Source organism: Fukomys damarensis, unplaced genomic scaffold (genome assembly GCF_012274545.1).
Source record: "Fukomys damarensis isolate Sample0158 unplaced genomic scaffold, DMR_v1.0_HiC HiC_scaffold_27, whole genome shotgun sequence".
In the NCBI taxonomy this organism is placed as follows: domain Eukaryota; kingdom Metazoa; phylum Chordata; class Mammalia; order Rodentia; family Bathyergidae; genus Fukomys; species Fukomys damarensis.
The window spans coordinates 17305018-17320927 of NW_022900939.1; the positions used below are offsets into that span (position 1 = coordinate 17305018).

At 56.4% G+C, this 15910-nt stretch overlaps 1 protein-coding gene across 5 annotated transcripts in view; it reads left to right on the forward strand.

Moving 5' to 3' along the window:
• Window positions 1–15910, forward strand: part of Lsp1 (lymphocyte specific protein 1) — a 32387-nt gene that overhangs the window by 4551 nt on the left and 11926 nt on the right. Inside the window, exon 1 of one of the 5 annotated variants that reach the window (XM_010635643.1) lies at window positions 4530–4747. The exons of 1 other annotated variant lie outside the window; for it this stretch is intronic. In XM_010635643.1, the coding sequence (XP_010633945.1) occupies window positions 4686–4747 (62 nt within the window). In that variant the 5' untranslated portion in view covers window positions 4530–4685. Of the gene's footprint in view, window positions 1–4529; window positions 4748–9168; window positions 10105–15910 lie in introns of those variants that run through there. 3 more of the 5 variants (XM_010635641.3, XM_010635639.3, XM_010635640.3) reach the window with 3 other exon arrangements.

Sequence of the window (15910 nt, forward strand, 5' to 3'; positions counted from 1 at the left end):
AGAATCCACACCCTTTCATCTTGCAGAGATTCAGACCTTCTGGTGCCACATGGAGGAGATCATGTTGGCATCAATCTCAGACAAGCTGAGCCTCAGACAGTTCTCCTTCCCACCACCAGACCCAAAGGTGTCTGTGCTCCTTCTTGGATGTAACCTACTCTTAGCTTCTAAGATAAAGCAAGGGTGTCCCTTCATCCTCAAAAGGGAGTTGGGACAGGCTGATCTAGCTAGTTCATTCCAGAGGAATCCAGAAAGGAGCTTTTAACTTTTCTCCCAGACCCAATCCGAAATCCGAAATCCAAGCTTCATTACCACTACCACCACCTTGGCTGTGGTCTACTTGCCCACTGTTAGAGGTGCTTGCTTGGACAGAGGGACACATTGAACCAAGGAATGCTTGAAGCACTTGGAGGTTGCCTCTTCTGTGAGTCAGAGATGTCTTTCTATCAGAAGCCACCCAAGAGTCATCAAGCCCACCGGCCCTGACCTTTGCTACATCCAGGATCTCTCACTGTACTTTGCACTTCTCAGATCCTGCTCAGTGAATATATGTTTGTCAGAATGTAAAATTCATGAGCAAGGCATGTTCTTATTTTTTTAGGCCCTGTTTAGTTTCTACCATGGTACTTGCCTCCTGGGCCAGGAAGTTCTGCTTTATTCTTGGGCCATGAGATTATGAACTATGTCTTAGTTACAAAAGAAAAAACAAATAAGAAAAGGAAAGAAGACTCAATGACAGAAAACGTATAAATGGGAAGGTGGATGAAGAAGGGTAGGAGGTATAGAGAAAAGCTGGACAGATGGATGGGTAAATGGATGCATTGGAGGATGGCTATATGGGATGAAAGTACAGATGAACAAATGAGTAGATGGGCAGAACAGAGACAGATACATGAACAGAATAACAAAAGAGCATCTGGAGAGAGACACGGATAAATATGAATAATAGATATGCAGGTTTACAAATGGGAAAATGTAACAAGAGATGGAGGAAATAAATGAATACACAACGAAAATGGCTGAATTGGTGTCACATAAACTGTTGAACAGACAGACAGGTGAATAGACTCCTCTCGGTGAGGAATCCTGCACTCTCTTCATGGAATGCTCTGTCTCTCTGTCCCTTTCCTCTCCTCCTCCTTTTCCCCTCCTCTTCTCCTTCTTCTCTCCCTCCCTTCCTCCTCTAAACTCTCTTTTCAAGAAAATTCTTATTTTTTCCCCATGAGACTGTCCTTGACCATCGTATACAAAATGTTAATCCTCTCCAGACCTCCATATCCCTTTTACCCTGATTTTTCTTTTCCGTAGCATTTACTATCATCTGAGTTTTATAGTACATACTCCTTTGCTTGTCACCTCTAAAATACCAGCATCATGAAAGTACACACTTTGTTAATGTAGAATCTCCAGCAACATAAAAGTACCTGGAATTCAGTACAAATTTGTGGAATAAATGTATGGATCAATGGACAAATACGTGAATAAGTAAATGAAAGAATGAATGGTGGGATAAGCAAATGGTTGGAGGAGAAAAGACAAGGGACACTGGATGGGGCTGACTGTATTTTAGTAACCATTTCAAGTATTAACTCACTTGGATACTTCTGTGCACAGAAGTATAGACAGATGTGTGTGCATGATTGGACAGGTGTCTTGCTAGGAGCAAAGATTAGTAGACAAGTGGATGGATAGACAGACAAATGTATGAATGGATATACAAATGACATGGAAAATAAAATATTTGGATAGATGAATGAAAATAAAGACAGAAGAGTATTTGGAGATTGCACTATGTATTAGAGCAATCATCATAGCTAGACATAAAAATTAATGGGTGAAAATATAAATAGTAATAGAAATTAACACATAGTAAGTAGTTATTGTGGTCCAAATGGATGAATGGCTTGCTGACTGCTCCAAGTGTTTTGTACATATTGACATTTAGATAAATGAATAGGTGGATGGGTGCATAAGTGAATGGATAGATGGATGGATGGATAGATAGATAAATAGATTCTTGCAACCGCTGTAAAGAGAGATGGATGGACATGGGTACAATGTGTGGATGGATGTTTGAATTGGTTGACTAGAAGGCTGTATTAAAGCTTATTTAGATAAGTGGATGGATCTTTGGCATGGGGAAAGAGACACTTGAGGAGTTGATAGATTGAGAAATGACACATACATATAAAGACAGGCATCATCAAAAGAGGATGGTTAGAAGGAGAGATGAATGGATGGATAGGTACATGCAGAAATGGATGAATGGATGGATGGGAAAACAATAGTAACAGTCATGAAAACTCAACTCCATTTGCCATATTAGGGCATGTCCTAATTGTAAAACCATGAATCTTGGCCACTACATTTAAAGGTCTACTCTTGCTACTTCCTACTCATCGACAGTTCCGACAGTCAACTATTCTCTGGTGACAAGGAACTTGAATCATCCCACAGCAGCCTTCTCTTCTGCGGCAATATTCTCCCTTCTTCCTTCTTTTGAAGGAAAATTGCCTTGGTCACATTTTATTCCTGGCAGTCTATGGCTAGAGGCCTAGGTTCCTCTGGGTGATCTACTAAATGTGGGCACAATCTAAAGGCCATCCTGGCTTCTTCCCTGCCTGTGTGCCATCAGATCTGGAGGTCCCTACAGCTCTGTGGGCACAAATGTCCCTGCTGTATACCTGTTATTCTTTGGCTCCTTGGTTGTGCAAAGGGAGGGGAGATGCTGTGAGCATCCTTCTCAAGGTTGGCCTGTTATGTTGGGGTGGGGCAGATTTCCTGAGCCTGGCAGTCTCTACCCACCGCCCACCACCTGAGTCACCACAGACCTGAGTAATGGACCCTTGTGGAATTTTCCAGTCCTTGCTCCTACTGCTGCTACACACTGCCTTCCTGTGATGACTCATTTTATGTGTTCAGCCACTCATCTGCCTTATCATGACCTCGTTCTTGGTCCACTCAGTGTTCTTCAGTGTTCCATGGCCCTGACACCTGGCCAAGCCACAGGCTACACTAGCTGGGCATGAGAGAGGGCCCAGTTCTCTGTGACATGGAGACAGGGGCTGGGGGCTGGCAGGCTGCATACACAGAGATGTACTAGGGCAGTGCTGGGTGGCCAGTGGTCAGCAGACCCAGGCCCTGGCTCTGTGGCCTCGGATACCAATGCTGCTAACTGAGTATTGACTGGTACGTAGATGCAGTGGTGCCAGTCTCTCAGTGGTTGTGTTATTGAGTTGGATGAACTACTGGATATAAGTCTCCTGGCCCAGAGCTGGCCCACTTGACTCCCCTCAAATGTGAGTCCAGTCCCTCCCTTTGTCCATCCACTAGCCCCTGTGTTCTCAAGTGAGTCACAGTGACTAAGCCCAACCAGAACAACAATGGGCTGGGCTGCTTCTCCCTGGGCCTTGGCCAGAGCACAGGGCAAGGGGGGCTCAGTTGGCGAGGGTACCAACCAGCCCGGTGCCCATGGCCACTTCTGTGGACCATAGAGATCAAAGGGGAGGTGTTGTGTGCATCCATCTTGTTTCCGGTCTCCTTGCTCTGTGTGCAGTTGTGGGGCGCTGGGAGTGGGGGTGCAGCCTTCCTACTTGGGGGCCAGGGAGGATTCCTGATGTGCCCAGCCTCCCCTTGGGGTGACAGCAAGAGCAGAGGGCTGGAAATAAACAAGTGCAAAATGGAGACCTGGAGGGAGGGGAGAAGAGGGAGGGAGAGGAGGAGAAGAAGAGGAAGGGATGGGGGAGGGGGACTGAGGGAGACAGGGGCAGAGTAACCAGTGGGGAAGGAGAGAGGAGAGAGGGTCTGCAGGGAGAAAGGGAGACCTGGGAAGAAGAGGGAGGGCAGGCAGGAGTGCTGGGCTGGACAGAGAGGGCCAGCAGGAAGGCCAGGCCTGGCCGAGGACAGGACACTGGAGAGATGGGAGGCAGCCATGTGGTGGGCAGGGGAGGTGCAAACTGCCAAGGTGGCTGAGGGAGGGAGGGAAAGGGAAAGAGGGAGGGAAGGAGGCTGGGAAGAGGCAGCCATGCTGCCCACCAGCGGCCACAGAGGTCCAGTGAGCCCCCACGCTGCTGGGCTGGGAGGGTTTTCTCTCTGACATTTTTACTAGTCTCGGAAGGAGGAGGAGGTGGAGGTGGAGGAGACCAAGGGGGGCGGAGAAGGGGGTTGGGGGAACAAAAGGGAAGCAGCTGTGAAGCGTCCTGAGGAAGGAGAGGGGAGCGAGACCAACAGAGGCAGGGCCCAGGGACAGTGGACAAGCTCTGGGGCCGCCAGCTGGGAGCTAGCCCAAGACCCCTACCTCAAGGGTCAGGGGGTCAAGACAGACAGACGGAAGGTCACAGAGACAGACAAGACACCCATCAGACAGCCAGACAGAGAGGAGACAGGGAGGGGGCATCAGAGCCAGAGAGACCAGACAGCCAGACACAGAAGGGGACAGAAGCAGAGAGAGCAAGGGCAGGGAAGGGAAGGGGAGGGGAGAGGAGAGGAGAGAGGAGAGGAGGGAAGAGGGGAAGAGAAAGAAAGGAGAAGAAAGAAAAGAAAGGAAAGCAGAGGAGGAGGGCTGAAGGCGGCAGCAGCAGCAGCAACAGCAGCTGCTACAGTGAGACAGGAGCCTTTGAAGGAGGCAGCATCCCCAGGGCTGGGGTCAGGCCAGGTCGCCAGCCTCCCGATTAGCGGCCAGCAGCATGAGTGGCTCGGCGCTCCTGAGGAGGAATTCTAGCAGACGGGGTCTGGAGCAGCTTCTGAGGTAGGTCCCCTACCCGGCCCGGGGTGGGTGCCCACAGTGCTGCCATGCACGAGGGCACCCACTGTCTGGGCTGGGCCTGCTGAGCTAGGCTTGTGGATGTGGGGCTGTCCCGGCCTTGCTCCTGCCGGAGTCAGGCCACAGGGGTGCCAAGCTGGCCACGTGCACGTGCAATGGAGCACGAGGCCATCACCTCCCTGGGCCCTGGCAGCGCGTCCTCCCCTCACTTTCCTCCTTCTCCCACCTGCGCGGCTGCCTCCACTCACAGGCCTTCGCAATACCCAGGACGGAGAACAGGGCCTCAGGGAGGCCTGCCGCTGGCCTCGGGGCACCGTCAGTCACCCTGCTTTACAGATGGCACTGGCCTCGGAGCCACATATGCCAGCCACCCTTGGTGTCCAGCCCCACGCGGGAGGCACTGTTGCCTGAGGAACACTTGGGCCTTGGAATCCTGGTTTGCTGGCTGCTGGCTCCTAGCCAGTGCAGAGTTCTCTCTCAGTCTGTTTCTTCCTCTGTAAAGCACAGTGTGGTGGCACCCACTTGGCAGGGTTATGATGATAGCACAGGTACTAAAGGCCCCAAGGCCCCTCAGAGTTCAGACAAGGTGAGCTCAGAGCCACCACTCCCGTCAGTGGCTCTGAGCCACTTGCACTGCCTTTCCTCCTTCTCAAACTTCCAGACTGCAATGTCACCTCCTCCAGGAAGCCTGCATGGTTCTCCCTGGCTGGGAGAGTGATTCTTCTCTGCCAGCCTGGTGTACTTTCTTCCTGGCTCCTTCCAGGCCCAGCATCTCTCAGTACCTCCATGAACTGCAGCCCTAGTCCTCTGTGGTGAGCCTAGAGGTACAGATAGGGTCATAGGTGTCTGCTGAACAGAGTTCAAGTGGCCTAGGGTACACCAGCTCCTGCTTGCTGGGTGCGTGCAGATGTAGAGATGGCTTTCTCCACGTCCTCTTCCAGGCACGGTCCTGGCCCAGGACCAGGTGGCCCTCATGGTAGGCTCCCTACAGTTGCGCTTGCCCTGGGCCCCATGAGCCCTTCCTGCTGTTCTTCAAGGGCTCAGTTCCAGGATGCCCAAGGCCCTCCCTCCCAACTCCCTGCCCTGTGGGATGTGTCCCCAGCCCCTCACCCCAGTCCTCTGGGAAGCTCTGTGGCCTGGATATTGAGTTGCTGGTATCAGACCCTTGATTCACCACTGACTGAAATTTAACAAATGGGGAAGCTGAGGCCTGCGAGCAATGAGCAAAGCACCATGGGTGTTGGCAGGAGGCACATGGGCCTGGCCATGCGTCTGCACCCCCATCCCTGGGCCATGAGCATCAGTCAGCTGTGCCCCGTGCTCCTTGTCAGGCCACTGCCTGGCTACCCAAGGGCCTGCAGCCCCAGCACAGCTTTGGGAGCAATTGGACCAGACTGGAGGCAGACAGGTCACTGGCCAGCAGTGGGCAGAGGCAGGAGGAACTGACCCTTTGACTCCAGGGAAGCATCGGGGAGCAGGCCAGGCCTTGTACAGGCCAAGGGAAGCATATTCGTGTGGGGTGGTGAGCTGGGGGCTGAGCAGTCCAAGGGGATGCTCACAGGCACGTGTTGACCCTCATAGCCTCGAGGACCCTGACGCTGGGCCAAAGGCACACACTCCCACATTCACCCACCCACACATGCATGCCACCACCTGGGACAGTGACACCCCCACCCAAGCTCCATGACCCTAGTTTGCATCTCTATAGTATCCAATGGTTTCTACTTCCCCCAGCCCCAGCACGCAGATGAAAAAACCAGGCTCAGAGAGGTTTAGCAATAGCAACTTGCCCCACGTCACCCAGCAGGCAGTGGTGAGCTGCTTCCCACATCCACCTCTTCTCTCCAAACCTCTCCCCTGGGGACCCTGACTTGCTCCCATGCCAGGGTGCTGGGCTCTGTCCATCCTTTCTGAGACATGCTCCAAAGGGCCTGCTGGGCACCACCCATAACCAGGTGTAAATCAAATCCAGTTGCAGCTCATTAAAGGATGCTATGGCCCAGTGGAAAAATGTGTCTTCTGCCTACCCACTCTCCTTGTCTAAATCTGGTGTGAGCAGGAGCTCTGCAAGGAGCCACTAGAGAGGACTTCTTCCAAACCGTCTGTTCCCAGCCTCTGCAGGCACGGGCTTTACGCTGGCAGGGTGGACCCAGGGACTGGCACTCCTGCCAGATGCCAAGCTCCTCCCCTTCCAGGTGTGGTATCTGTCTCACCCCATAAGCCTCCTGCTTGCCCCCAGCTGAGTCAGGCCCTTTCAGGTACCCCTTAGGCCAGCCAGGGTTAAGGGTGATCCAGAGACCCCCAAGATGACCTCCCCCTCCCAGAGATCACCTGAACTCTCCTCCAACCTCCTGTCCTGTGGCCCCAGAGGGCTGGCTTAGTGAAGGAAGTAAGTTGGCTGGAACACCTTGTAGATGGCATTGAGCCAAGAGGCTGAGCTGCGGTCACCCTGGCTGCCATTCCTGCTTTGAACTTGGCCCCCAGCCCTGTAGCCACCCCCTAGCAGAGGCTCGCTGGATGGCAGGAGCCCTCTGCCCCTTTGGTACCAGGCACACAACATCTCAGACACACAGCCTGTATCCATGGCTCTAAGGCCCTCAGGCAGGCATCCACCCTCTGAGCCTAGCTCAGGAGACTCTGGGAACCCCAGTGCAGCCAGCAGGGCAGGGGATGAGGACGATGGCCTGTTGGGCTGGCCCCTAGGGGTGGGGAAACTAGGCCTCCAGGCCTCAGTGTCCAAGGGGGTGTGGCCACCAGGCCCGTCCAGGCCTGAGATCCTGGAGGTGGGGTGGCCCCCACCCTGGCATCTGGTGGGCAGCATGCTGCAGGCTCAGGAGTCTGTTGGCCGGAGCCTGTCCTGCCCGGAGCCTAGCTGAGCCAGCAGCAGGGGGCACAGGGACCGAGTGGCCCAGCCCCTTGGGCAGGGTGTCAGGGCCAGAGCCCAGAGGACGGAGGTTCCGGCTCCAGTCCCAACCGGCAGATCAGAGTTGGGCAGTCGGGCAGCAAGCAGCGACCAAGGAGCACTGGGCACCCAGGGACTTGCCTACCCAGAGCTGCTTCCAGAGCCCAGAGGGGGCACCCTGAGGACTGGCATGGCTGCTGCCCCCAGGGACATTTCATCAGTCTCAGAGTGGCTCAGCAGAGGACTGCAGCTGGGGGCTGACTACGGAGGTCTCCAGAGGGCAGGTGGGCGCAGGGGCTGCCAGGGGTTAGGGGAGGGATTGGAAATTGGAAATCTTCTGTGGCCCTGGGTTGGAGGGAGGGAAGAAGGGATGGTGCTCAGTCCCCAGCTGGGTGCTGAGTGGGGTCAGACCCTATTCCCCTCCTGGTGGGACTGATGTATGGGACTCTGCCCTGGGGGTGACAGTGTAGTTATGAGGTCGGCTGATGCCCCAAGACAGGAAAGAAGGTTCCTAGGCTGGAGATGCTGGTGCCCAGGAGCCAGGGTGCCAGGGGCTCCAGGGGTATGAGGGGATGGATCCTCCTAAGGATGTGCCCTACTGGGTGGGGAAGGAAAAAAGAGGGAAAAGTAGAAAGAAATAAGAAGGCGAGATGACCAAGGATGGTAGGGTAAGGGGCAGAGGGCTAGCAGGATAGAGACAGCAGGAAGAATCTGGAGGAATGGTAGAAGGGGCAGGCCTCGGTGTCAGAGGAGGTGGGTGAGTCGGGAGAGAGGTCAGTGAGCAGGAAGGTCTTCTGTTGTCCTCCCTTGGCAGATTAAAACCAAGGCCCCAAGAAATGGAACAGGGTGGGTATTGGCATTGGTTGGCCCTGCTCCTAGTCCTTGGAAGAAAAATGGAGAGGGAGGGAGAACAGGTTTGGTGGAGAGTGGCATGGAGCCTACAAGAGGATGATGGTGGTGAGGAGGAAGGGAAGAAGGCCCCAGGGAAGGAGGAGGCAGGAGGGAAGCAGAGGCTGGTTCTCACTGGATCAGAGTGAGATTGGTGCACCTGGACTAGGACTCCTGAGTGGGACCCTACCTTGACTCCCGGGTTGGGGGAAGCTCTTCTGCTCTGCCACAGCCTGGTTTCTCAGAGGCTGAGGGGTCAACCTCATCATGCCACTGACCCCCCTGGTCCTCCAGGACACTGCCCCTCTGATCTACAGCTTGTCCATCATGGGGATACAGGGAGGACCCAAGCTGCTGTTCAGTGCCTACTTTGTCCCATTAAACGTGACTCTTCTGATCCAGCAGCCCTTGGTCTTGGCCAAGACTCAGGTTGAGGGACCAGAGCAGGTTGTCAGAGCAACCTTCAATTGTTGTAACACCCAGGGGGATTTGATCTCCCATGGCCCTCTGAGACTGGTCCTTGGTCCTCCATTTGTACAGAGCAGAAACCAAGGCTGGGGAGGAGGAAAGGCTCACCCATTGCCCCAGGGCAGGAGGGATCTGCAGCCTCGGGGCATAGGGCTGAGTAGCCGCACTCCGGAGGCTGATGAGGGACTGCCTTGGGTCTGGGCCTCTCAGTGCCCCATGAGTCATCAGACACAGGGGGGTAGGGCACCCCAAGAGCTCATAGGAGGCCAAGGGTCAGGCAGGGACCCCAGGGCTCCAACAGGCAGACTCGAGGTTGGAGCAGGAATGTTCAGATGCCCTAGGGGCAGGGCCAGGAGCAGGCACTGGCTGCGCTGGACTGATTCGCAGCCTGGGTCCCACCCCAGGAACAGCCGGGCTAGACCGCATGGGGGATGGGCGGCATCTGGGAAGCATCTGCGGGCACAGCCGGAGCTGAGTGGGCCTTTGGGAAGAGGTGGATCTGGGCACGCCGGCCAGAGAGGGAAGAGGAGGGATGGCAGAGCCCAGGCTGGTGCCAGCCACAGTCGCGTGCCAGGGAGTGTGCCAAGCCTTGCCTCTTGAGCACCGTGAGCGCTCTGCCAGGGCAGCCTGCCACCAAAGCCACGGGCTCTGCTGGGCACCATCCAGTGTAGAAAGGAGACGGCACTGCGACCCTTCACCTCCTCCCCTGGGAGGTCGGCAGGCGTGAGCAGAACTGGAGTTTTCTGATGGCAGGGCAAGGGAGCCGAGAAGGTCTCCAGGGCTGCTGTGCACTTGGCCCAGCCCCTGCGGCGTTGTGGTCAATGACATGGAGAGCAGAAAGGCTCGTGGACATAGCATGCAGAAGGAGCTGTGGAGAGAGAGCTAGCCCAGGGCCAGCAGGAGCTGCAGTCACATGGGATTCAACCGGCAGGATGAACTGGGAGGAGGGTAAGGCTCTGACTTCCAAGCCTAGGCCCCGAGGGGCAAGTCTGGCTGAGCAGAAGGGGCCAAGATGTAGAAGAGCCGCAGTACCAAGGCAAGGAGGCTGCCGGCACCAGACTAACCACGGAGCACATCGTGAGAGGTAGGGCACTCTGACCAAGGGAGGTGATGGGCTGGCAGGTGGGAAATGCAGCTTAGCTCTGGACCTCACTTTGCGTACAGAGTGAACAGACCCTGGTTCACCCTCTGAAAGAAGTGTGGGATAGAGAGGCTGGTACATGAGGTATGAGGGCATCCTCACTTCCAGTCTCACTGAGTCCTCAGGGTCCTGTACAGCCCATCTGTAAGCTCCTATGAGGAAGGTATTTGGGGTCTTTCTGTCCTAAATTTAGAGCATCTGTTCCTGTGTCAGGACCTTTCCCAAGGAAGGGCCTTTGGGCAGAGTGAGGGTTTGCCCACTGGCCTGGATGGTATGGTGGGCAGCCTGGGCTATGGTCATCTACCTGGCACTCAGCTGGGCTCCCAAGGAGGTTGCTATGACCACTATAGTTGCTATGACAACTCCTGGGGTACAACCATCACAGGGGCTGGGAGCAGTGGCCATCAAGGGAAGGACCCTCCCCTGCCTGCCTCTCCTGAGTGAGTGTCAAGTCCAGAAGGTCAGGGGGCAGGTGGCAGGCAGCAAGGGAATGGGTGGGCAGTGGTCAGCCTCAGTTTTGGTGGGGGCAGAGACGGGTCTGGGACTGGGTAAGTGTGGGATGCAGGAGATTGGGGACCCTTCCCCCTACACCCCAGAGGTAGGAAGGCTGGGGAAGCTGGAGACTGAGACCTTCTGACTGTCCAGGTTCCCAGGCCTGGAATGTGGGGTCACAAGGAGTGGGGGCTGTGCCTCTGGCCTCCAGGAGGACTGGAAAGGCTCTGGGTGCCTGCTCTGTCCAGCTCCCTAAAGCCATGGCCCCTGTAGATGTCTCCCAGGTTCCTGTGCATCCACTTCCCCACCCCCAGCAGCTTCTCCCCAGCACCACAACCCCAAGCAGCACATCTCAGGCACTCTGTCCCCAAGGACTCGTCGGGCCAACCGCCCTTCTCAGAGGCTTGGACAAGGAGCATCCTCTATGCCCCTAGGTGCGTCTTGGGTCAGTGCTGCACTTGGCCTCTAAGATTCCTGAGGGCTGGGGAAATTCAGGGTGTTTTGAAGGTCCCTAGCATCATAAGAAAGGAAGTACTGGAGAAGGAAGAAGGAGGGAGGGAGACACTGGAGCAGGTTGTGAGGAGGGAGGGATGGCGCGGCAGTTCACTGCAGGTTGGGAAGGGGAGCCGGATGCAGTCCTGGCAGTGCCTGGAGTGGGGCATGTGGGACATGTGGGGCAGGCAGTGTCCTGAGGGGACTGGGGGGGCCCAGGCAGGAGCTGTTACAGAGGCTCTTGTTGGTGAATCCTCTTGCTGGTGGTAAGACCCCAGGCCTGGCCTTGACTCTACAGCTATAAAATGGGTGGGGGGAGCTGCCCAGCAGGACAAGAGCTGAGTGTGGCAGCCGAGGGCCCCAGGGATGGACTGGTTCTGGGGTCAGTGCAGAGGATACTGGGGCCAATGTTCTGAGGAATGTCAGGTAGGGCAAAGTCTGGGAAGAGGCCACGGGGAGGAGGGCTGCTGGTGACAGAGCTGCACCTGATCCCATGGGGGAGAGGGGTAGCAGACCTTGGCAAGGCTAGTCGTCCCTGAGCTCTAGGCAGTAGCCAGCAGGGAAGACTGCAGAACTGGATGAGCTTCCTTGGCCTGGGGAGTTCTGGGTGGAGGCAGCGAGAGGCCCCCCAACAGGGAGAAGATGCCTGTGGGGACCACACAAGCTGTAAAGGCCACAAAATGCTGGGGGGAGGGGCTTCTCTCCACCAGTACAGCCTTGCCTGAGACAAAGACCTATGGGATGTCTGGCCTTTTTACCGGAGAGCTTTTCCCATCCAGAGGGCTCAGAGAAGGGCTGTTGCTTGCCCAGGGTGCACAGCGCCTCCTCCTGGCCTGGGGGAAGGAGCCAGAGTCCCAGATTTCTGCAGAATTCCTTACAGCTTCTTCTCTGGGGCTGTCTCCAGGAATCCTGGGTCACAGACTCGCAGGGACCCTAAGGCCAAGGTATGAGGAGCACACTGCAGGGCAGGGACAGCCTCCCTTGCTGACTCTCTGTACTCTATCCCTTCGGCACCCTTTGGAGTGTCAGCTGGCTCTCCATGCTCTGTGGGCAGGTGTCCAGGCAGGCTCCCAGATGGGACTGTCCACCAAGGCCAAAAAAGACCGAGGGTAGGGTAGGAGGCAACCTTGGCTGAGCCCTGCCCTGGTGTGGCTCAGTCGCCCCAGAGATATACAAGAGAAGTGGAGATAGGAGCCTCAGCACTGCCCATCCCTAGCCCTCTCTAGGCAGGGCTCCCTTCTGTTTCCCCAGGGTGAATGTGCTCCCCTTCCTCCCATTCTGACCTCCCCTGGCTCTTCTACCTGCTGGCCTGTCCCTCCCTTCCCCTGAGCAGGGGCCACTGGGTGTCCAGTTGGACTGCAGTTTTCTCCACTCAACAGCCCATCGCCATAGAGCCTCATCCCAGGTCACCCCAAGAATGGCAATAGGCTCCCCATTCCCTTCTCCCTTCCTGTCTGCCTTCCACAAGCCAGCCAGAGGCTCCTGGCTCTATATCCTCTGGGCTTCTCTCCTCCATGCTCAGAATCTTCTGTGGCTCCCATAGCCTCCAGTTTAGGGGCTCTGTACTTGGCAACTCTCCCAAGGCCTGGCCCTTCGGAGCCATCCCTTCCAGGAATAACGCTAAGGAGGTCATAGAAAGACTTTATCATGTGTGTTCATTACGCAGTAGCCGGGCTGACCATTTGGTGTACATTAGCTCCTGTGGCCCTGATAGATGGGGACACGGAGGCCCAGGAGGCTGCTGGTGGTCTAGGCTTTCAGGGGCTGGGAGGAAGTAGTCAGGAACCTGAACCATTTGACTCCTGAGCTCTCCTTCCCACCTGGATGAATGAGCTGCCCATCCTTGGTGGGGCCTGCGGGAGACCTGAGGGGCTGTGCTTGGTCCAGGAGGGTGTGGTATCCCCGAGCTCTCTCAGGGGAGAAGTGGGCTCCTCTTGGTCCACTCGGACCAGCTCAGGTTGCTGCTACCTGGGTTCTTCCAAGGCTACCCACCCAAGACCTGGTGGGACCTGCAGCAGCCACCAGAAAGACCACAGCCACCAGACCACCAGACCACAGACCACAGCCACCAGAAAGACCCCCTGGCCCATGCTACATGCTGGGGCTTTACTCAGTGTCTCTCCACACTGAGAAAACTGAGTTCCACCTCCCACAGAACAGACACCATGGCAGTTCTGGAGGCTGTTGCCCTGTCCCTCTTCCCAGCCCAGCTCAGCCCACCCCTCACTTCTCCCTCCCAGTTCCTCTTGTCTAAATCCTCCCTGCCTGTCCAGCCTCGCTGGCCCCAGCACACCCAGGGCTTCCTAATAGGTTGCAATTCTGGTTGCAGCTTCTCCTTCCCAAGCTGCCCACATAGACCATGGGGACAGTACTTCTGGGCTCTGCATGTTTCGTGTCCTCCCTGACTGTGCCCTACCACTCCTTCCTCTCTGGCCTGAGGATCCTTGCTCAAATTCAAGGTCACCTCCCTCTACAAACAGCTCATCATGGGGCTTCCCTGGACAGTGAGGCCAGGCTCTTGCCCTGTGAGATGTCCCCCTCACTCACCAGCCCCTGATGACAGGGAAGGGATTGGCCCCATCCCCTCCACACCTAAGAGAAAAGAGACACACAGGCAAGGTGCTACAGGCAGGGCCCATCCTAGGGCCAGGCTCTTGTGCCCTTACCCAAGCCCTCCTACCCAACTCTTCCAGTGCTCACCAGCTGGCCTGGAACTGTTTCTGATTTACTGGCACTGCTGCCTCCCCGGGGAGGGCGACAGCTGGGCAAGCCATACCTGTGACCTGTCTTGGCCTGCCCCAGGGATGGGACCCCAGCTTTGAACCATCACAGAGCTTGTCAAAGACTTCATGAGTGGCATCCTATGCTGTGGGACGCAGGTACTGGCCTGCTGCGGCCACCTTCTCCCTGGTCTCCCAAACAGACTCTGGTCTTTGCCCACTGCTTGCAAATGTCCTTGAGCCAGCCTCCACATGGGCTCATCTCCTCTCTCTGCTGTCTCCTCTCCTAAGGGTTCTGTGGCCTCTTGCGGGACCATAAGCATACAATCCCAGCATATAGATCTCAGTAGGCTGGGCTCATGAGAGCAACAGAAACTTTGGTGGTCTCAGGAAACCCAAGGCTTTCTGATCACCTCTAGCCCTGTGGCATCCAGCAGACTTAGAGGAGGGAGGTCTCCCTACAGGCAGCCTGAAGAAGGCACTTCGACATACACATGTACCTTCTTGCTTTGGTTCCTGCCCTCAGCCAAATCCTGATCTCTCCCCAGGCCTGGGAGCAAACCTGCAGCTGACCTTTTGGAGATGGCTGGACTGGTCAGCCACAACAGCTGCCTGTAGGGGGCAGAATTGAGACAGGGACGAGACAAAGGCCTGAGCCCCTTCTGGAACTCTCTGCTGGAACACAAAATGGGTGGGCAGCTGAAAGGATGGACCTAAAATGGGCACCCTTGGACCCTGGTAGGGACTAGGGAGCTGCGTTGGGGGGAGCAGCAGAGGAGAGAGAAGAAGGACTAATGTCCCTAGTGGGAGGTGGCAGGCAGTAGACATGGTCACAGAGACCACCTTGAGCTCTGGGAGCCCCTCTCAGAAGAAGGAGCAGCCTGGGGTCTGCACATACCGCTGCACCTGGGTGAGGACCAAACACCCCCTCCACTCAGACCCTGGGATGTTGTGGGTGCTGGGGGACAGGGCCCCACATCCTGGCCCCTCAGGCTGAGCCCCAGGCCACAGAGCCAGAACAGACAGGAAATGGCCTGATTGCATTTGCACCGGAACACCAAATCCCTCGCAGCTGCACTCAGCTGGGCCAGGGCCACGGGCGGGGTGGCCATCGCCAGAGCCCTGACAGCACTGCGGAGCTTGCCAAGGGGTCTGGGCTGCTGGCCGGGGGGCGCCTTTCCCAGGCCAGAGGCCCCCACCCCACCCCAGGAGAGCCGCCCCCTTTCAGTTCCCAGAACGGAGCCCAGCTGTGGAATAGTGAGGGGGTGAGGTCATGGGGAGGGGGCCCCTGCATTACTCATATCCTGGGGCAGGCGGGAAGGGAGGAGGCAGGGGAAGGGGCCCTGGAGCCTCTTGTCCTCACTTACAGGGTCAGGAGCTGGTGGGCAGAGGGGCTTCTCCTCAGCCTGGGGCTTGAGGGAGACACTGGGAGATGCCAACCCTGAACCCCACTCTGTCCAGAGAAGGCTAAGTGGGGATGACCTTCAGGGGGCCCAGCTCTGTGAGATGTTCCCAGAAAACACAACTTGGCCTCCTGCCAAACCCAGCTCCACTGTTGTCTGGGTGATGTGGAAGAAAACAGTAAATAAGTGAGGCAGGGGCACCCAGAGGAATCTAGGAGGGGGCCAGGACCTGCCACTTTGTGATCTCCTATCCCTGGACCCCTGTCTACACTTGCTCAGTGTCGTCTCTGTGTGTGCACATGTGCAAGCCTGTGTGTGGTTGTGTATGCCCACGTGGGCACCTGGAGAACACGTGTATGCTTGTCTGTCCTGCCCGGGTGGGAGCTGGGCGCAGCTCTGTGCCCTATGATTTGTGTGTCACTGCTTCTGAGGGGGTCCCCGGAGACTTGCACACATTTGCTTTTGGGGGCCCCCTGGGCCTGGTGGAGAGGTCTGAGAGGAGGAGAGCCCTGGCCCCAGGTAGAGAGAGGTGCCTTGGGCCAGCCCAAAGGGGGAGTTGAGGCACAATTCTATGCCTCAGGTCCAGATTTACATAACCACCTGGGCAAACACACACACACACACACACACACACACACACAC